At 37.5% G+C, this 22,968-nt stretch overlaps 1 protein-coding gene across 2 annotated transcripts in view; it reads right to left on the bottom strand.

Annotated features, from left to right (window-relative positions):
• Positions 1-22,968, bottom strand: part of atp9b (ATPase phospholipid transporting 9B) — a 374,205-nt gene that overhangs the window by 159,107 nt on the left and 192,130 nt on the right. The window contains exon 9 of one of the 2 annotated variants that reach the window (XM_072261618.1): positions 888-968. The exons of the other annotated variant lie outside the window; for it this stretch is intronic. Within the exon in view, the coding sequence (XP_072117719.1) occupies positions 888-968 (81 nt within the window). The remainder of the gene's footprint in view (positions 1-887; positions 969-22,968) is intronic. 2 annotated transcript variants of the gene reach the window in all.

The following is a 22,968-nucleotide window of genomic DNA, read 5'->3' as shown; positions in this document are numbered from 1 at the left end:
AAATTTACTTTGAAATAACTTATCTATGTAACCGCGTGTGTTAAAATATTGCTTATTGAAGTAAAATAATAAATCTATTTCTGTACTTTATTACCATACAAAAGATATGCCAATGCTGGAAACGTATTACACCAAGAAGGGATCAGGTTGCCATAGTTGAGGGCAAAATCATGAGGTATTATTCAACTTTTAAGATTTTGAGAAATATAACCATTAGATATAAATGGAATTTACACAGTATTCATTATAAAATCAAATACTGGATATAATCAAGGGAAAAAAGGAGTTAACCTGTCCAAAAATATATACAAATTATAGAGGATAAAGAATAAATCAGAACAGGAAATGCTGTCGTGCTAAGCCTAGTGTGTGGCCAAGAATGGAGCCAATAAACAATGATAGTCTTTGTGATATTGCTTTCTCTGCAGACACGTTTTCAGTCACTGGTAATCTGCTATAAATACAAACTCAAAATTGTTGGTGCTTTTGCTGGAAATCGGTCAGTAATTATTTAGCCGATGACAGTTCATTCATGCTTAACTCTGTAAAGTTACATTAGTCAAACTGTTTTTGGTTTATTTTTTCCCCCTCACTGCAAAAGTTTAATGAATAACAATCTGAAAAGAAACAACCTTGCATTGAACATTAACATCTGTGAGTTTTCCTAGCAACAGCAGCTTTTCCTTTACTTCTAATTGCTGAAGGCAATGTCAGTGGCAAAGAAAACACAATATTCGAAAATTAACAGCTGTAACTTGAGTCTCTAAATTTATTGTAATGGAATGCTAATTACTTAAAAACAAATATTTAGAATTACACATCATTGGGTTTAAGCTTCCGGTTTCTTAAGCAAATTACCCATAAAGCTTCAAGATATTTCAACTCACCCGTGTGAAGGTCCCTTCAAAAGTATGAATATCCATTTGTGGCTTCTGAGCATAAACATGGGCACTGATTGTAAAAAGATCCTGTAAATTAAACAGGGCAGAGAGTCAAAAATGAAAAAGTGCCCCTATTCAAATGGAGGAAAGGTAAAATTAAGGCTCTGATGTATTTTGTCTTAAAATACCTTTTCAGAAATGACAATGTTTTTCATTTATATGTATAAAAACGTGTTCCATTCAAGGCCAAAAATATTATTCCTGGAGAACAGTGTGCCTTTGTATCATGATTTCAGTGCTTTAAAATTAGCACTGAATAATACAGTGCATTAAATCACTTTACAAATCACAGATAAAAGAACGCATTAGAAAGTGAAGTATTTTTAAAAGAAAATGTTTGTGTAAAAATTACAGCTGTATCAGCAAAGAGGTTTTCCTCTACTTAAATTTTAGAAAAGTTCTGTCTCATGCTTCAGTTTAAACATGTTTAAATACAAATAATGGATCTATTGGAATTTTAAGAAGGGCTGAGAATGACAAATGAAATGAATAACTAACAATACGATGATTTTGCAGAATTACTTAAAACATCTCATTACACAATTTCAATTAGTTTGTCATATTATAAAATCAATGAAAGTGAAAAGCTTTCAGTAAAGCTGGAAACAGTTTTACATTTCATTATTCATCAATTAAACCAACAGCTCTCATACTTAGTATTACCAAGCATTTGACAAATGCCTTTTAACTGCTTTTATTCTGTATGATTGAATGCGAAGGTCATGTTAATTATCCCTTGTAAACTAGTCTATATACATATAATTTATAGAAATCATGTTACATAAAAAAAATCATCTGACTCGTGAAAGGACAAAAAACTCAACGATGTCAAGAATTCAAAGGTTGGAAATGTGAAGTAATTAGCATATATGAACGAAGCAAACCTTGAGCAATACTTCATATTTCGATGTTGCAATATATGGGTGTGCATATCCATACAAGAAAATCATGATCACAATACATAGCCGCCCAAATATGGTAAGAGGTTTAGCTGACAGCGTCCTTCACAAAAAGTATTCCATCAACATGATGGCATTAAAAATACGACTAAACAAATATAAGGATATATTTCCCACATGGTTGAACAGCATTCATGGAAAGTTACAAATTATTTTGATCTAGACTTTGATAGATCCCCATACTAATTAAGACACTGATGTCATGTGAAAATTGGAGACAAAGGATAGGTTCAGTATTCAAAATTACATGATTAAATAATTAAAGAAAAATATATTTTAATGGGGAAAGGAAGATTTAAAGTGAACTAAATTTTAGTAAAAATATAGAGAAATATGTAACTTGCAAATGAATACAGATAATTCAATTTGACAATGAACCTTTTAATTTAAAAAGATTAAATATTTTCAACCTCATGAGAAGACAAGCTTTTTCTCCGGTCAGAGGGAACTTGGGGCGGGCGGGGGGAGGTGAATCTTCAATGAGGACTTATCAACTTACTTCAAAAGAGGACTGAATATCCCAGAGGTAATAGTTAAGGTTGTAAGGAAGGAGAAAACATGTACAGAACAGGTGTGCATCAAATTCAGAAGAGTGAGAAAGTCCAAATGAATATTCCCGAGAATTTGCAGGATTATTACTGGCTGTAAAGTAGTAAATATAGCTATCCTTCAATGGATTGAACAGATGGAGGTAAAGTGCTCTTGGTCTATTAAAAATATGTCAGATAATCCTTTCTTGCTATTTTCGTTGACTTTAGTCAATTGGATTGCTCTTTACTACCAATATACACATTCTTTTAAACAAAAAAACTTCCATTAATGAGTTTGCAAGTTTGCTTACAGGTAAGTTTATTTGTTTCATTTTCAAAATCATGATAACAATTTAAAAATCATAACAGCACAATATGTCAAGGTGCTTTCTGGAGTGGTAATGATGTTGACCAGGAATATTAGACCGGACAAGCCAAGTTATGAGAAACAAATTTTTCTCATTTTGCTTTCTCTCAGCCAACTATTCATCTGATTCACACTTATGCTTCCTATACTTGCATACACAGCTCTGCATTGATCTGCTTCCACCAGCTTTATGTCCTATCCAATGAAGGTAGATGTGCCATGTGCCTTCTTCCCGATCTTGTCTATTACTTCCAAGGAACCATGTGCTTGCACCCCAAGCACACCGTTCAATAACACATCCCAAGGCCCTGTCATTCACTGCATTTGTCCTATCCGGGTTTAACTTCCCAAAAAAGATGCAGTTTGCGTTTGTCAGACTAAAATTCTATCTGCAATTCTCTGCCCACTTTCCCTGTTGTTCAAGATCCTGTTGAAGCCCTAAACAACTTTCTGCACTGTAGACTAAAGCATCAACTTCTGGTGTTTTCACAAGCTTACTAATCATACCACTTACATTCTCGTCCAAATTATTAACTTTCATGACAAACAGTGAATCCAGCACAGATGATCTGTGGCACAAAACCAGGTCACAGGCCTGAAATCTGAAAAACCAAGCCAGTTACCATCAATGCCATTTGAAACCATGGTTGCAGTAAAGTCTTATCATAAATCAACAACTGCTGCCTGGTCTAAACTTGGGCAGAATCTACCAAAATCATCAATCCACCATCTAGTCTCTTCCCATCAAGCTAATTTTATATCCAATTGGGTAAGCACACATTTAATTCCTCGTAATCTAACCTTCCAGAATTACCTACCAATTAGGAACCTTATCAAAGCCTCACTAAAGTCCAAGTAGACATCATCAACTGTCCTGCCCTTGTCAATCAAATTTGTGAGACAGTATCATGATTACCCCTTATTTGTCCTTGACTTTCCACATGCAGAGAGATCCAGTATCTCAGAATCCTTTCCAGTCGCTTTCCCACCATTTCTGTTAGGCTCACTGGCTTATAATTTCCTGGCACGTCCAAGGAGATTTTCTTGGCAATATTCGGAACCTCACACAAAATGTTGGAGGAATGCAGCCTGCTGAGCTTCTTCAGTATTTTGTGTGCGTTTCTTGGATTTCCAGCATCTGCAGATTTTCTCTTGTTTGATATCAGGCATCTGCTAGTTTTTCTGTATTCTACTCATGGCCAAAGAAGGTACAAAAATCATTGCCAGGGACCTGCTATTCACTAGACCATCCAGAATGAAGCATTCATCTCATTATTTAAAATGTTGAAGTATCAGAAATAATTTACTGGATTATCAATTACCTGAAACTGTGGGATAGCAATGTTTTGGGTGGGGGAGGGGTTGTAAAGAAAGTGGGGAGGTTGGACACACTAAGCCTCTATCCACTGTATTTTAGAACAGTGAGACAGAAAAGGAAACTTCCTCTCTAACGCAAGGTCTGTGGAGAGGAACTTTCTTTTGTGGGAGAATCTAAAACTAGAGGGCCAGTTTAAAAATACAGAGCTATCCATTTAAGAATGAGATAAATCGTTCTTAAAGGGTTTAAAATGGTCTTACTTAAGAGAAGAGGAAGCAGAATCTTTGAATATTTTAACAAAGGTTATAGAATATAAAGGTAAATAGATTATAGAAATACGGACAAAAATTTACCATGGATAGATAGTAATGCAGGAGAGGTTGCATTCAGATTAGCCAACATCTTATTACACACAGAGCTGGCACAGGAATGAGTGGCCTATGCCTGTAACTAATTTGTATTTTTGCAACTGACCTATTATATAAGGTTTCATTTCTTGATTCTTCCTCTTTTCACAAGCTTTTGGAACACACTTTTTTTTATTTCTGCCAGCTTTCTTCAGTGAATTTTGCTTGTAATGTCTGCAGATCCACTGGAGCTGTTCGACATAACTTTATTAAAATAGGAAGTCAATGACATCTTACTGCCCCTCCAGCATAAGACAAATGTGATCTCCTGCCAAGCTGCATCTCAATATTACAATCTTCATTCCTAGCACATTTCCATCCTCAGGGCACAGTTGCGAGCGAAGTTTTTTTCCAACAAATTTAATTGTATTGATATTGGTAAAGAAGCTCCCTCCTGGACTTAAGCAAATAGAATTGACTGATAAGCCAATGAAATGCTGCATGAGTATTGCTATGTATCACCCTGCACACGAGACTTCCAACTTAAGGTTGCCGCATATTTTTGATATTCAAATAAACATTGATAATAGTATAATGATACTCAGATTAGTACAGAATTCTCCAGAAATCTGGTTCTATCTTCAGCTACACCATAAGGAAACAATCTTTTTTTTGTTTGTTTGCGTCATTGCTATTTGAAATAGTCACACAACACAGAAACAAGCTCCTCAACCCAAATAGTTCATGCCAACCAAGACACCCATCCAAGCTTGTCCCATATGTTCAAGTTTAGTCCATATCCTTCTAAACTTTTCCTATCCTTGTACCTGCCCAGCTGTCTTTTAAAATTTATTATTGTATCTGCATCAACCACTTCCTCTGGGAGCTCCTTTCATATACATAATTACCCTTTATATAAAAATAGTTGCTCCTTGTGTTTCTATTAAATCATTGTCTTCTCACCTGAACCTATGCCCTCTAGTTCTTGATTCCTCAACCTTGGAAAAAGAGACTGAGTACGTTCACCCTATATATGCCCTTCATGAGTTTATACACCTCTATAAAGATTGCCACTTATTCCCATACACTCCAATGGATCAAGCCATCCAATCACTCTGAATTACTCAGTCCCTTCATTTCTGGAAACACACTAGCTAATTATTTCTAGGAAGAAGTACAGTTGACGTTTCGGGGGTCTCGGCCCGAAACATCGACTGTACTTCTTCCTATAGGTGCTGCCTGGCCTGCTGCGTTCCACCAGCATTTTGTGTGTGTTGCTTGAATTTCCAGCATCTGCAGATTTCGTGTTTGCTAATTATTTCTATACTCTTTACAGTTTAATAACATCTTTCATACGAACAGGGTGACCAAAATCTTGCTACAAAATGATAGGTGCCATGATTCCTCCAATACAATAGTCACTGCATGTCAATGATTTGGTGGCACTACAAAAAGTAGCAAATAAATGCATTTCCATCTCCTTACAAGTTGCATCCTTGCTAGGTTTTTCCTTAATGTCATACTTATCTAAATACCATCTCTTCCATCAATCACATAATCTGACTTCATTAATCACATTATCTGGCTTTGTCAATCTGAATACAATTTCCTCTTGTTTATGGAATTGTTTATGTCACAAAGCAACTTGATTCTGCAACTGAACTGCTCTTGGATCAGACCTGATTTAAAGTAGTCAGCTGCATTATTTCACACTACCTATCTGCTTAGCCGTGCAGGATTGTGATTAACGTCTTAGTGTAGGTATTCAACGTAATCTTTTTCATATTCAAACTATTTATCTCAAAAATAATCACTTATGTAAGAAAACATATCCTGTTCTGTTTGTACAGTGATTTCTGCAAAGATCATTCTACCCCAACTGAACTCTGCAATAAGTACAATAAGTCCTTTGAGTACATCTCCTGGGTTTAGCCCTGCCTATACAAAGGTCTCGTCCGTGTCTATTCTAATAAGTTCAGAAATGCCTCATTGGAATTTCCAGCCACTTTGCAGGCTCTTAAACATTATGTTTTTGGCCTCAACTCCCAAGCATTAAAAAGTTTATGAAGTCAGTACAAAAGATAGGTTTTTTCCAAAGTTGTTCTTGGGAGTTAGACTAAAGTTATAAACTATTTTCCTATTAGCCCAACTAATTCCTTTCGCACAATATACTTCATTTTGTTGCACAAAAGGAAGAAGGCTATGGTAAGTCAGTCATTTTGATAAAGGCAGACCTGATTATATCTTCGCCCAAGTAACGCACATGCACACGAGGTTTAATGACTTATCTGTAAGATGGAATCTCTGACAATATAGTGGTGCCTTAATAAAGTACTGGATCATCAACTTAGATTTTTGATTACATGTATAGGGACGCAATTAAAAGAACAAATGCCTCATCTAATTTAAAGTGCCTTCCCCTGTGATTGCTGAAAACACATAGCAGTCTCCAATTCAAATTGCAAAGTTTGCACAATATTTGCACAGTACAAAATTTCCTCAATTTTTGCAGAAATTAGTTCATCCAAATTTTTAAGTTGAAGTATATCTTACATGAATGGAACTAGTTTTTTTAAAACTTAAAATATTCACCTATTTTGTTATCCTTAAGCTTAACACATAATGAGGCACAGCAGTTTTTATGGATTCTTTAAAAAATTGATGGTTTCAAGATAAATCCAAGATACTGCTTCATTGTTCTAACTATAATAATAAAGCTTACAGTGAGCTAATCTTTGAGAAAATATATCTTAACCATCGAGGCCTAAAATGAAAACAATTTAGGTAAACAACTATTTCTAACAGTCCTCCTGTAATTTTCCCAAATAATCTCTTAATAATGCATGATCAATTTAATTGAAGTATCTTTTAAATTATGTTTTAATTCATGCATTTGTAGCAGATGTGCCATTTTTCCCCACTGGGTACAGAAATATAGTGATCATGCACAGTTAAATTTCCCCAAATCTTTTGAGTATTCAGTGACAAAGTTTTGGGATCACTTCTAGTATAAGACATACTGATAAGGGAAAGAAAGGAGGATGTGCTTTAATTTTTTGCCTTCAAAGAAGGAAAATCATAGTATACCATTTCTGTTAGGTGGATAATTTACAAGATCTTTTAAGTTTATTGTGAAAATAAATTAGTAAACCACTCTGAGAAGTGAAGTACTCTAATGTTTTTATGGGAATAGAATCCAATTTATCCAAAATGACTTCCATAAGTAGAAGCAAAACTGCAGTTGACTTTTTTGTACGCCTTATTAAATTCAGATATTGTTTCTAAATTTTTGAACGAGCTACTTGATCTTCAAATTTCAATATTTATTTGCTTCAGGTGCAGAAGGGAAGGATCAAATTAGTGTGTAAAGGAAACTATTCAACATTTTTTTTTAAAGCAAAAGGCAATAATTCTTCTAATCCAAATTCATGAAAGCCAGGTTATAGCCAAGAAATTTACAAAAATTCTTTGAAACTATAATGGAATTGATGGAAGAGATTAACACGACATTCAGAACGTAAATGGGATAATAAGCAAGAGACTTGCAGCTTAAGGAAATGATTTCAGAGTAAAGGGGAATATCATAAATTGGATTACAAACTACATAATAGAAAGTCAAGAACTGTGATCACTGGGACAGGTTCAAATGGCTAACAATGTACACGTAATTGTCTCACTTTAAACATGGGTCTCTAGAATATGCCATATTTGCATTAATCCCGATTATGGCATCAATAATAGGATTAACACTACAGTTAACAAGCATGTGGATTTTATAGGGTTCCACTTAGGGATGCTAAGATTTTGCAGCCTTGGAGCTAGTTAATCTTTGGACTTCACAAACAAAGCTCTAAACTTAATATCACAATTCTGTTAGCTAGTTCCTCTCAATCACAATGGGGAATCTGCAGCCTCATTTTGTGTCAGACACTACCTCCATGAGCATATCCTTCCAAATGGTATGGTACAACAGGCCTCACGCCAGACTGGTTAACCACTGACCACTAGATTATCTTCCATATGACTTCAGCCATTGGAATGTTTTTCCACTGATACCCACTGGCTTCAGTTTTTATCAGAGCTCCTTGATGTGTAACTCTAAAGCTACTTTCACTTTATGGACTGTCACTTGGACTCTTTGCTTTGCAACACAGTTAGCACTGAGGTTGCACTGCAGTCTGGAACCCAGTGGTCCTGGCATATCTCATATGGGCCATTGGTGAACAGGTTACGGATTCATAATCATTATGATGACTCTCCCATTGCTTTGCTGATGGTTGAGTATAGACTAATTAGGTGGTAATAACCTGATTGGATTTGTTCTTTCTAGGAATGCTACATACCAAAACAACTTCCCTTGTTGGCGTATCAATGTCAATCTACACAGCTTAGCTGGAGGCACGGTTGATTTGGGGACACATTTTCTTGCCGCAGTCTGGTCCCATAGGCTTTTCATTATTCGGTGCTCGCAGCTACTTGTGATATGTGGGGTGAACTGAATTGGCAGATTTTTTTTCCATAACAGTAAGGATCCTGGGAGAGTACCAAAATGAAATTTATAACTTTTGGCTGAATACAGCTGCAAATCTTTCATCTTTTGGACTGACATTCTACATCCTTGTCAATGTGAGGATCAACATTTTATTTAAACACAGAGTGGAGGTATGTGGAATATGTTACCAGACTTAGTAATGGAAGCAGACAATCTGATGTTTAGACCATAAGACCATAAGACAAAGGAGCAGAAGTCGGCCATTCAGCCCATCGAGTCTGCTCCGCCATTTTATCATGAGCAGATCCATTCTTTCATTTAGTCCCACTACCCTGCCTTCTCACCATAACCTTTGATGCCCTGGCTACTCAGATACCTATCAATCTCTGCCTTAAATACACCCAATGACTTGGCCTCCACTGCCCATGGCAACAAATTTCATAGGTTCACCACCCTCTGGCTAAAAAAAATTTCTTCACATTTCTGTTCTGAATGGGCACCCTTCAATCCTTAAGTCATGCCCTCTCGTACTAGACTCCCCCATCATGGGAAACAACTTTGCCTCATCCACTCTGTCCGTGCCTTTCAACATTCGAAATGTTTCTATAAGGTCCCCCCTCATTCTTCGAAAAGAGCGGACAAACGTCCCTCATATGTTAACCCTCTCATTTCCGGAATCATTCTAGTGAATCTTCTCTGTACCTTCTTCAACATCAGCACATCCTTTCTTAAATAAGGAGACCAAAACTGCCCACAGTACTCCAAGTGAGGTCTCACCAGCGCTTTATGGAGCCTCAACATCACATCCCTGATCCTATACTCTATTCCTCTAGAAATGAATGCCAACATTGCATTCGCCTTCTTCACTACCGACTCAACCTGGAGGTTAACCTTAAGGGTATCCTGTACAAGGACTCCCAAGCCCCGTTGCATCTCAGAACCTTGAATTCTTTCCCCATTTAAATAATAGTCTGCCCATTTATTACTTCTGCCAAAGTGCATAACCATACACTTTCCAACATTGTACTTCATTTGCCACTTCTTTGCCCATTCTTCCAATCTATCCAAGTCTCTCTGCAGACTCTCCGTTTCCTCAGCACTACTGGCCCTTCCACCTATCTTCGTATCGTCAGCAAACTTAGCCACAAAGCCAACTATTCCATAATCCAAATCGTTGATGTACAATGTAAAAAGAAGCAGCCCCAACACGGACCCCTGTGGAACACCACTGGTAACCGGCAGTCAACCAGAATAGGATCCCTTTATTCCCACTCTCTCTTTCCTGCCAATCAGCCAACTCTCTATCCACGTATGTAACTTTCCCGTAATTCCATGGGCTCTTATCTTGTTAAGTAGCACCTTGTCAAAGGCCTTCTGAAAATCCAAATATACAACATCCACTACATCTCCCTTGTCTAGCCTACTGGTAATTTCCTCAAAAAATTGTAATAGGTTTGTCAGGCAGGATTTTCCTTTCAGGAATCCATGTTGAGTTCTGTCTATCTTGTCATATGCCTCTACTCTGTAACCTCATCCCTGACAATTGACTCCAACAACTTCCCAACCACCGATGTCAAGCTAACAGGTCTATAATTTCCTTTTTGCTTCCTTGCCCCCTTGATAAATAGCAGAGTGACATTTGCAATCTTCCAGTCCTCCGGAACCATGCCAGAATCTATCAACTCTTGAAAGATCATCGCTAATGCCTCCGCAATCTCCACAGCTACTTCCTTCAGAACACGCGGGTGCATTCCGTCTGGTCCAGGAGATTTATCTACCTTTAGACCATTCAGCTTCCTGAGTGCTGCCTCTGTCATAATTGTGACTGCACACACTTCTCTTCCCTGCCACCCTTGAGTGTCCGGTATACTGCTGATGTCTTCCTGAGTGAAGACTGATGCAAAATACTCGTTCAGTTCCTCTGCCATCTCCTTATCTCCCATTACAATTTCTCCAGCATAATTTTCTGTCGGTCCTATATCTACTTTCACCTGTCTTTTACTCTTTATATACTTGGAAAAGTTTTTAGTATCCTCTTTGATATTATTTGCTAGCTTCCTTTCATAGTTAATCTTTTCTCTCTTAATGACCTTCTTAGTTTCCTTTTGTAAGGTTTTAAAAACTTCCTAATCCTCTGTCTTCCCACTAATTTTTGCTACCTTGTATGCCCTCTCCCTTGCTTTAACTTTGGCTTTGACTTCTCTTGTCAACCACGGTTGCATCCTTTTTCCATTCAAAAATTCCTTCTTTGCTGGAATATACCTGTCTTGCACTTTCCTCACTTCTCGCATAAACTTCAGCCACTGCTGCTTTGCCGTCTTTCCCGTCAGTGTCCCTTTCCAGTCAACTTTGGCCAGTTCCTCTCTCATGCCACTGTAATTTCCTTTACTCCACTGAAACACCGACACATCAGATTTCAGCTTCTCTTTTTCAAATGTCACAGTGAACTCAATCATGTTATGATCACTGCCTCCTAAGGGTTCCTTCACCTCAATCTCTCTAATCACCTCCGGTTCATTACACAATACCCAACCCAGTACAGCCGATCCCCTAGTGGGCTCAACAACCTGTTCTAAAAAGCCATCTTGCAGACATTCTACAAATTCTCTCTTGAGATCCAGTGTCAATCTGATCTTCCCAATCCACTCGCATGTTAAAATCCCCCACAATTATCATAACACTGCCCTTCTGACAAGCCTTTTCTATTTCCTGTTGTAATTTGTAGTCCACATCACCACAGCTGTTTGGAGGCCTATAAATAACTGCCATCAGGGTCCTTTTACCCTTGCAATTTCTTAGCTCAACCCATAAAGATTCTGCACCTTCCAATCCTATATCACCTCTTTCTAATGATTTAATATCATTTCTTACCAATAAAGCCACGCCTCCCCCTCTGCCTGCCTACCTTCCTATCCTTCCGATACACCGTGTATCCTTGGACGTTCAGCTCCCAGAGACATGCATCCTTTAGCCACGTCTCAGCGATGGCCACAATATCATACCTGCCAATTTGTAGCTGTACGACAAGATCATCCACCTTATTCCTTATGCTGCATGCATTTAAGTATAACACCTTAAGACCAGTATTTGATAATTTTCGCTTTGATTTCACTGCAACTTTATTGCACTGCAACTCATCCCAATGGCTACAAATTTGCTCCATCACCTGCCTGTCTTTCTTTTTCAATCTTTTTATTAATTTTGAAGTATAGAAACAAAACATAGCAATAATACAAATAGTAGGAGATATATTGTTACACTTAGGAAAAGTAATTGTAAAATCAAATAGTGTAAGTTAACAAACCTCCCAATCATGTAGAACTGACAACGGATAATACAAAGCAAAAAAAAAACTGCAAAAAAATCATGAAAAAGAAAAAAAAAAAAAAAAACCCCATTCCTAAAGAAAAACAAAATTAATCAACTAAACTAAAAGACCTGGGCAAAACTAACAACTTAAAAATGGAAAAGAAGAAAACCTTACTGTCGACGACTCCATTCCCCTCCAACAACAGTACAGAGAGATAAAACAAGTTTGGAAATGATCAAATTACATCAAGTGAAAATGCTGAATGAATGGCCTCCAAGTTTTTTCAAACTTAATGGAAGGGTCATAAGCTGCACTTCTAATTTTCTCCAAATTCAAACACACCATAGTTTGTGAAAACCAATGAAATACCTTAGGAGGGTTAATCTCTTTCCAATTCAACAAAGTGGTCCTTCTAGCCATTAAAGTAAGAAATGCAATCATCCTTCGTGATGAAGAGGTTAAATTATTTAAGTCTATCATTGGTAGTCCAAAGATAGCAGTAATTGGATGAGGTTGTAAGTCTATGTTTAGGACCGTTGAAATGATATCAAAAATATCTTTCCAATATTTCTCCAACAAGGGACATGACCAAAACATGTGGGTTAAAGAAGCTATCTCGAAATGACATCTGTCACACATTGGATTAATATAAGAGTAATAACGAGATAGTTTATCTTTGGACATATGAGCCCTGTGCACTACTTTAAACTGTATCAACCTATGCTTAGCACATACAGAGGATGAATTCACCAACTGAAGAATTTTTCCCCATTTTTCAGTCGGTATATTAATCTCAAGTTCTCTTTCCCAGTCAGCTTTAATTTTATTAGAAGCATCAGGACATAAATTCATAATTATATTATATATAATTGCTACTACACTTTTCTGAGGGAGATTTAAATCTAAGGTTTTTTCCAAAATGTCCATTGGATATGGGTGTGGAAAATTAGGGGAAACAGTAATTAAAAAGTTTCTAATCTGTAAATATCTAAAAAAGTGAGATCTGGGTAAATTATATTTATTAGAGAGTTGATCAAAAGACATAAAACAATTATCCAAAAATAAATCGCGACAAGATATTATACCTTTTGTTTTCCAATCAAAGTAAGCTTGATCCATCGTGGAAGGTTGAAAAAGAAAATTTGATATAATGGGACTTGCTAGAATAAATTGATTAAACACAAAAAATCTTTGGAATTGAAACCATATATGTAAAGTATGCTTAACTATTGGGTTATTCATTTGTTTATATGATTTAAAAGAAGTAAAAGGAAGTGAAGTTCCTAAAACCGAACCCAAGGAAAACCCTTGTAATGAATTAGATTCAAGATTTACCCAATGAGGGTTTAAAGATACGTCCAAATCTCGTAACCAAAATTTTAAATATCGAATATTAATTGCCCAGTAATAAAATCTAAAATTCCGGAGGGTGAGCCCCCCCACCTTTCAGATTTCTGTAGATACCTTTTACCTAACCTAGGATTTTTATTCTGCCAAATATATGAGGAAATTTTTGAATCTACGTTATCAAAAAAAGATTTTGGGATGAAAATTGAAACCGATTGGAATATATACAAAAATTTGGGCAAAATGATCATCTTAATAGCATTAATCCGACCAATCAAAGACAAAGAGATTGGCGACCATTTGGTAAATAAAAGTTTAATCTGATCAATTAAAGGTAAAAAAAAATTAGCTTTAAATAAATCTTTATATTTTTTCGTAATTGTTATCCCTAAATATATAAATGAATCAGTAACCAATTTAAATGGTAAACGTCCATAAGTAGGTACATGCTTATTTAAAGGGAATAATTCACTCTTATTAAGATTCAATTTGTAACCAGAAAAGTTACTAAATTGAGCTAACAGATCTAAGATAGCAGGAATTGACTTCTCTGGGTTAGAGATGTATAACAACAAATCATCTGCATATAATGATAATTCATGTATTTCGTTTCCACGGGTAATACCAACAATATTTGGCGAGTCATGAATAGCAATTGCTAAAGGTTCAAGAGCAATATTAAATAGTAAAGGACGAAGAGGGCAACCTTGCCTAGTGCCACGAAAAAGACGAAAAAAAGGAGATCTATAATTATTTGTACAAACTGAGGCTACCGGAGAGTAACATAACAATTTAATCCAAGATATAAATGTCAAATTAAAATTAAATTTCTCAAGAACATTAAATAAATAAGGCCATTCAACTCTGTCAAAGGCTTTCTCAGCATCTAAAGAGATAATACATTCCGGGGTAGTAAATGAGGGGGTATAAACAATATTCATTAACCTCCTAATATTAAAGGATGAATAGCGATTTTTAATAAATCCGGTTTGATCCATAAAAATAATTTGAGGTAACACCTTCTCCTATCTAATTGCTAGAATTTTTGAAAAAATTTTAGAGTCTACATTCAGAAGAGATATCGGTCTGTATGATGCACAATCAGTAGGATCTTTATTCTTTTTAAGAATTAAGGAAATAGAGGCTTCGTAAAACGATTGTGGTAATTTACCTAAACTGATTGCTTCCTTGAATATTCTAGACAACTTAGAAGAATGAATGGAGGAGAAAAATTTTAAAAATTCCACTGTAAACCCATCCGGACCGGGTGCTTTACCGGAATTCAATGATGAGATTGCAGTTATCATTTCTTCCTCTGAAATGGAAGTTTCTAATGATAGGGACTCTTTGGTTGATAATTTCGGAAAACTCAATTTACCTAAAAAATCATGCATGAAATTAGAATCATGAGGAAAATCAGAGTGATATAAAGAGGTATAAAATTCTTGAAAGGTTTGGTTTATCCCAACATGATCAACTGTGAAAATATCACCCTGTTTGCGAATCTTAGTAATTTGACGTTTAACCAAATCAAATTTCAATTGGTTGGCCAGTAATTTACCCGATTTATCGCTATGAATATAAAAATCTCTTCTAGTTCTCATTAATTGATTCTCGATCGAGGATGTTAATAATAAGCTATGTTCCAATTGGAGTTCAACTCTGTGTTTGTACAGCTCCTTACTGGGAGAAATAGCATATTTTTTATCAACTTCTTTAATTTTATCAACCAACAAAAGTATTTCATTGTTCACACGTCTTTTCAAACCAGCCGAATAGGAAATAATCTGACCACGGATATAAGCTTTAAAGGCGTCCCAAACAGTTCCATTGGAAACTTCTTCTGTAGTCTTAGTTGAAAAGAAGAAATCAATCTGCTCCTTTATAAATTTGACAAAGTCCTGATCTTGAAGCAAAATAGGGTTAAATCGCCATTGTCTGCCAGTACAAGAGGTGTCCATTAACTTGATGGAAAGTTTCATTGGAGCATGATCTGAAATAACAATACTGTCATAATTACAATCAACTACATATGGAATCAAACGAGAGTCAACCAAGAAATAATCAATTCGGGAAAAAGAACGATGAACATGTGAAAAAAAGGAGAATTCCTTATCATTTGGATGTAGAAATCTCCAAATTTCTGAAATCCCAGAATCCAACATAAAAGAGTTAATAATAGTAGTCGACTTATTCGGTAAAGCCGGACTAGCTATGGATCTGTCCAACATGGGATTCAAACATAAATTAAAATCACCACCCATTATCAACATATACTCGTTTAAGTTAGGAAAGGAAGTGAATAAGTGTTTAAAAAATTCAGGATAATCCACATTCGGAGCGTAAACAATAACCATAGCGACCTTTTTATTAAAAAGTACCCCAGTAATTAACAGAAATCTGCCATTAGGATCTGAAATAATGTCTTGATGAATAAATGTAATTGAAGGATCAATAAAAATTGAAACGTCTTTAATTTTGGCTTGAGCATTTGAGTGGTATTGTTGATCTTTCCAAAACTTAAAGCGTTGATTGTCCTCTTTCCTTACATGAGTCTCTTGTGCAAAAATAATATGAGCATTCAGTCTTTGGAACACTTTGAAAACCTTTTTCCATTTTATTGGATGGTTTAAACCATTTGTATTCCAAGAGACAAAATTAATAGTATGAGCCATAATTGAGAATTAACCCTTTGGTGAGTAAGGGGTTAACCATAATGTGAGCTCATGAAATCGGAAGAGGAATACATGATTAGAGACGAACCGGAAATCTCGACACTGCAGACATCTTTGTAGTTCTGAATCAGCCCAATAGAAAAAAATTAGAAAAGAAAAAGACTATCCCATCCCCCAACCCCAAGAACCCCGAACTAAGCCAAAGAAGGCTGAAGAAAGCTCTAACTAAAACTAATTCTAACCCCCTTTCCACAGGGGCAACTCCAAAAATATATGTTAAATAGGTGACCTGCCAGAGACTAATATATGTAAAAAATAACCAGTATAATAATTAATCTACATAGTAAAAATTACTAAAATATATGAAATTAAAAAAAACTTAGTCAATACGTATAATTAGTTATAGACGAGTAAAAAATTGCTTCCAAAAGGATTATGGGAGGAAGAAGCATAAGCACATGGCGTCCCGAGAAAAAACAAAGGAGGTTATACAAAAAGAAAGACAAGTCACCATTTTATTATGCAAAAACCAAAAATAGGAAACATATTAACTAAAAATGATCGTCGGATCAGATCATTAATGATAACGAAAAAGGAAAAGTTAAAACAAAAGGTTAACTAAAGGAAAATGATGTTATTCATAGGAGATAAGTATTCTATATAAGTCATAAAATAACAACTATAGTAATAAACAAAGAACAAAAATCTTGGACTTATGAAAAACCTTCATCGCACAGTAGTAAAAGGTTTATTTTAAAAAAGCACCAGAAAGAAAAAAAATTGGTGCTGGAAGCACCCGACACAGATTAAGAGAGGGTGTCTGTATCAAATGGGAAATTATCATCCAAAAAGCTCCGAGCGGCAGTTGTAGAGTGGAAGACACGACGATTTCCATCGGGAAGAGAGATTCTGAGACGTGCAGGGTACAATAGTGCCGGTTTGAGATTTTTTTTGATAGCATTCCGACATTAGAGGTTTAAAAGTCAGTCGTTCCTTCATCACTTCAGGACTGTAATCTTGAACTATCCTGAAGGAATGCTGGCGATACTTGATCATCCCTTGTCGACGAGCAGTCTGGAGAAGCTGTTCTTTAACATTGACATAATGAAAACGAAGAATAACTGGTCTGGGTTTGGAAACAGCCGCTGCCGACTTTATCCACGGTATACGATGGGCGCAGTCGAGCAATGGAGGATCGTTGGGAAAAACTGAACCGAACGAATCCTTTAAAAGTTGAGCAAAGAATATTGCAGGGTCTCCAACCTCAACATCCTCGGGTAAGCCAATTAAACGTAAGTTTTGTCTTCTCGATCGATTCTCAAGATCAATAACTTTGGATTTAAGTTGTTGGAGTTGTTTAGTAGTCGAAGCTAGATTCTTCTCTAAGATCTCAACTTTTGTATCCGTCTTCTGAGATTTAGTATCCAGTTCAGAAATTTTTGCATCGTGTTTTTGAACATCAGGATCTAGGGATTTCAAAGAGTCCGTGATTGATTTTAAATCTTCATTGAGGCTTTGACGATGTTGTTCAAATTGAGCAGTTAAACTTTCAGATAGTTTTATCCGATGCTGCTCAAACATTTCCTCCATAACTTCGTAAGTTAATTCTGTTTGTTTGGAATCGCCTTTCTTCTTTCCTCCGTTCCCATCAGCGTCTTTCCCATCTTTAGTTCTAGATCTCGTACTCATTTCTCTAAGCTCGAGAGTTACAGTTGACAAAAGGAAATCAATTAATCAGTAAATCAAGAAGATAAAGTAAATCTTCTGGTGTACTTAAAGTTGATTAGATCAAGGAGATCATAGGTTAAAAAAAAGGATAACGGGAATGGAGCGAAGCCAAAGTGACGACCTCACTCCATGAGCGCTCCCTGCAGAATCTCCTGCCTGTCTTTCCTGACATCTTTACTGCTCACTATCTTAGATTTATTTCTGTTTTCTCCTTCCTCCACTCTGTCATTCCGGTTCCCATCCCCCTGTCAAATTAGCTTAAACCCTCCCTAACAGCTCTATTAAACTTTCCTGCCAGGATATTGGTCCCCTTCGGGTTCAGGTGTAACCTGTCCTTTTTGAACAGTTCATACTTCCCCCAGAAGAGATCCCAATTAACCAAGAATCTGAAGCCCTGCCCCCTGCACCAGTCTCTCAGCCACGCATTCATCTGCCTGATCCCACTATTCTTGCCCTCGCCAGCACGTGGCACAGGTAGCAATCCTGAGATCACTACCCTGGAGGTCCTGCTTCTCAGCTTCCTTCCTAACTCCTGGAAATCTCTCCTCAGGACCTCCTCCTTTGTCCTACCTATGTCATTGGTTCCAACATGTACCAAGACAACTGGCTGCTCACCCTCCCCCTTCAGAATATTCAGGACCCGATCCAAGACATCCCGTTCCCTGGCACCTGGGAGGCAACACACCATGCGGGTATCTCTATCAGGCTCACAGAATCTCCTGTCCGTTCCCCTGACTATGAAATCCCTTACGATTACCGCATTTCCCATCTCCCTCCTTCTCTCCTGCACAACAGCGCCAGGCTCAGTGCCAGAGACCCAGTCACCGTGGGCATCCCCTGTCAGGTCATCCCCCTCAACAGCATCCAGAACAAGATATCTGTTGCTGAGGGAGACAGCCACAGGTGTGCTCTCCACTATCCAGGCATTTCCCTTCCCTCTCTTGACAGTGACCCAGTTTTCTGGCCCCTGTAGCCTACGGATGACTACCTCCCTGAAGCTCCTGAAAATCATCTCTTCACTTTCCCTGATAAGCAGTAGGTCATCAAGCTGCAGCTCCAGATCCCTAACACGGTCTCTGAGGAGCTGTATCTCGGTGCACCTGGTGCAGATGTGGCCATCAGGGAGACTGGAGGTCTCCCAGGATTCTCACATCTGACGCCCTGAACAAAGCACTAACCCTGCAGGCATGCTATCTAATTCTACAGGAATGAAACAGGAAAAATAAGTCTACTCACCCACTTACCTTACCAAACAGACGAACTTTTTAAACCGGTAGCTTGTACCGTTAGCTGTGAGAGCCCTGCTGTTCCTGTCCGTCCGGGCCGATTAGCCGGGGGGGGGGGACAGAGTTGGTGCTTCGCTCTCGCCTCATCCTGTTTACCGCCAAGGCCCTACACTCCACTCCCACTCACTCCGCTGCCCGCTGTATAGGGTGGTCTCCTTTTTAAATTCTCCACGCTGTCCTGTTGACGTCACGCGCCTGCGCAGTCTCGTCCTTCTTGCACTCAAAGAAGTTTTTTTAAAAAAACTGCCTTCCTTCAGAATTCAGGAGTTCAAGGGGCTTTTAGACAGACACATGAATATAATGGAAGGACAGGGATGACAAACTGGAAGATGACATTTAGTATAAATGGACACTCAGATCAGCACCACATCATGGGCTGAATGTCTTGTTGCATGCTGCAGTACTGTATGCTCTGTGGATGTTGGGGGTGGGGACAGGGATATTCTTGGAGCTCCATCTTCTTCCATCGTCATGTCTCCTCATTAATATCATGGGAACAGCTTCACTTCAAGATTGCAACAGTTGAAAGTTGCAGATCACCATTTCAAAGGTAATACACTTCATTCTGTATTCCTCCACAGGAAATCGTATGTCTAATCTGAACATTTTGACATTTCAATGAGATCATATGACCACTGGACATAGGAGCAGAATTAGCTAATCAACCTATCTGGTCTGCTCTGCCATTCCATCATGGCTGATTTAAAATTCCTGTCAACTCAATTATCCTGCTTTCTCCCCATAATCTTTGACACCCTTATTACTTTCCAGAGTAGGGGGAGTCTAAAACTAGAGAACAAAGATACAGGATGAAAGGGGAAATATGTAAAAGGGACCTATGTGGAAACATTTTCCTCACGGAGCAGTGTTTAGAATGAGCTGCCAGAAGATGATTGTAGCAGTGAATACAGTCGCAAGGTTTACAAGACATTTAGACAGACACATGGATAGAAAAGATTTAGAGGGATATCAGAATTAGAATCGGGTTTAATATCACCAGCTTATGTCATAAAATTTGTTAACTTAGTGACAGCAGTACAATGCAAAACATAACAATATCTGAAAAATAAATCAATTACTTTAAGTATATATATGTATATTAAATAGCTAAATTAAAAATCGTGCAAAAACAGAAATAACTCAAAAAAGTGAGGTAGTGTTCACAAGTTCAATGTCCATTTAGGAATCGTATGGCAGAGAAGCAGCTGTTCCTGAATCGCTGAGCGTATGCCTCCATCCTGACAGTAACAATGAGAAGAGGGCATGCCCTGGGTGATGGGCATGTCCTTAATAACAGACACTGCCTTTCCGAGGCACTGCTCCTCGAAGATGTCTTGGATACTACAAAGGCTAGTACCCATGATGGAGCTGACTAAGTCTACAACTTTTTGTAGTTTCATTTGATTCTTCAGATATGAGCCAAATGGGACTAGCTTTCATTAGACTTGGTTGTCTTGGATGAGTGGGCCTGTTTCTGTGATCTATAAATCTATATACTGCCATATTTCCTTTTCAAAATGAAATCTGTTAATCTGAAAAGTTTCAACTCTTGTTTATCAAAATATATTTTTTGGGAACGTAACAACTGTATATTTCAGAAAGTGATCAGGCCTGTCAATAAAATTGAGAACTATGTGCTTTTATTAACATTATTTTGATGCCCTATTTTCTTCCCAAAGCAAAAACCTGCAGTTGACATCCCCCCACAAGTAACTAGTCTATGAAAGCAAGTTATTAGCTACAAAAATGCATGTTAATTTCTGTGACAGTCAGAGCTTGTGAGGACAGTAATTTCTTGATGCTGCATTGGATAATGGCATACACTTATCTATCACAAATACATTTTGAGGAATATCCCGGCTCTGGTGCTCAGTCAGTTAAGACATGGTTGATCGCAGTCATGACAATGGAAGTGAGATAACTGGTCTTTCATGGATTTAAGACACATATATCAAAGTTGCTGGTGAACGCAGCAGGCCAGGCAGCATCTCTAAGAAGAAGTACAGTCGACGTTTTGGGCCGAGACCCTTCGTCAGGACTAACTGAAGGAAGAGCTAATAAGAGATTTGAAAGTGGGAGGGGGAGGGGGAGATCAGTTAGTCCTGACGAAGGGTCTTGGCCCAAAACGTCGACTGTACCTCTTCCTGGAGATGCTGCCTGGCCTGCTGCGTTCACCAGCAACTTTGATGTGTGTGGCTTGAATTTCCAGCATCTGCAGAATTCCTCGTGTTTGTGTTTCATGGAGTTAAGCTAGTTTCTCTAGAACTTGAGAGTCCACAAATTACGAGGGTGTGATGAAGAACTTGTTTTGCATTTCTTATCAGAATCAGATTTAATGTCACTGACATACGGTATGTTGTGAAATTTTATGGCAGTACAGAGCGATAATTAAAAATTATAAATTACAATAATATATAAAAAATAAAGTAGTTCAAAAAGAACTATTATTTTCCAAGGGTCCAATGTCCACTCTCACCTCTGTTACTCTTTATATATCTGAAAACCTTTTGTATCCTCTTATATTATTGCCTAGCTTATGTTCATATCTCAGTTTTTCTCTCTTTGCTATTTTAGCTCCTTTGCTCAGGTTTCTCACTAATTTTTGCCATATTTTATGCTGTCTGACTTCCCTTGTCAGCTGCAGATGTCTCATTTTCCCTTTAGAATACTTGTCTTTTGTGGTGAACTGATCCTGCGAATTCGAATTTATTGCAGAAACCCCAGCCATTGCTGTTCCTCTGTCATCCCTGCTGATGTCAGCTTCCAACTTTGGCCAACTCCTTTTTCATGCCTCTAAGTTACTTTTGGATAGATAGATAGATACTCAACTGTGATACCAATAGATGTGTTTGTTGCTTCTTCCTCTTAAATTGCAGGGTGAATTCTATCATATTATGATCATTATCTCCCCAAGATTCTTTTACCTTAATCTCTAAAATCAAATCTGGTTCAATACACAATACTAAATCCAGAATTGCCTTTTCCCTAATGGGCTTGGCCACAAGCTACTCTTAAAAGAATCTTATAGGTAGTCTACAATTCCCCTTTCTTAAGATCCAGCACCAACCTAATTTTCCACAATCTACCTGCATCCTGAAATCCTCCACTGACCATTGCAACATTCCCATTTAACTGCCAACTCTATCTCCTATTGTAAGTTGTACCCTACATCCTGGCTACTATTCTGAGACCTGCATATAACTCGCATTAAGGTCATTTTACCTTTGACTTTTCTTACCTCTACCCACAAGGATTCTACATCTTCTCAGCCCATGTCACTTCTTTCTAAGAACTTAGTTTCATTTTTTTTTTAAACCACCAAAGCTACCCCACCTCCCTCCCACCTGCTTGTCTTTTTGATGGGATGCGTATCCTTGGACGCTTAGCTTTCAGCTGTGTTCTTCTTTCAACTACAACTCTGATGCCCATATCATACCTGCAAATTTCTAGCTGCGCTATAAGTTCATCTACCTTATTTTGTAAACTGCATGCATTCAAATACAAATTCATTCCTACACTCACCACCCTTATCAAATTTGTTTCCATGTTCCCTAAAGTTAAATTCTTAACCCTTTCTAAACTTTTGCCTTATCATTCTAGAGACTTCAGTAACTTCTCCTGCGCTCCTCTTGCATTTTAAATTATCCATATTTTTCTAAGCTACTGAA

Source organism: Mobula birostris, chromosome 1 (genome assembly GCF_030028105.1).
Source record: "Mobula birostris isolate sMobBir1 chromosome 1, sMobBir1.hap1, whole genome shotgun sequence".
NCBI classification, from domain to species: domain Eukaryota; kingdom Metazoa; phylum Chordata; class Chondrichthyes; order Myliobatiformes; family Myliobatidae; genus Mobula; species Mobula birostris.
The sequence above is the reverse complement of the archived record's forward strand: the minus strand, read 5'-3'. Positions and strand labels throughout refer to the sequence as shown.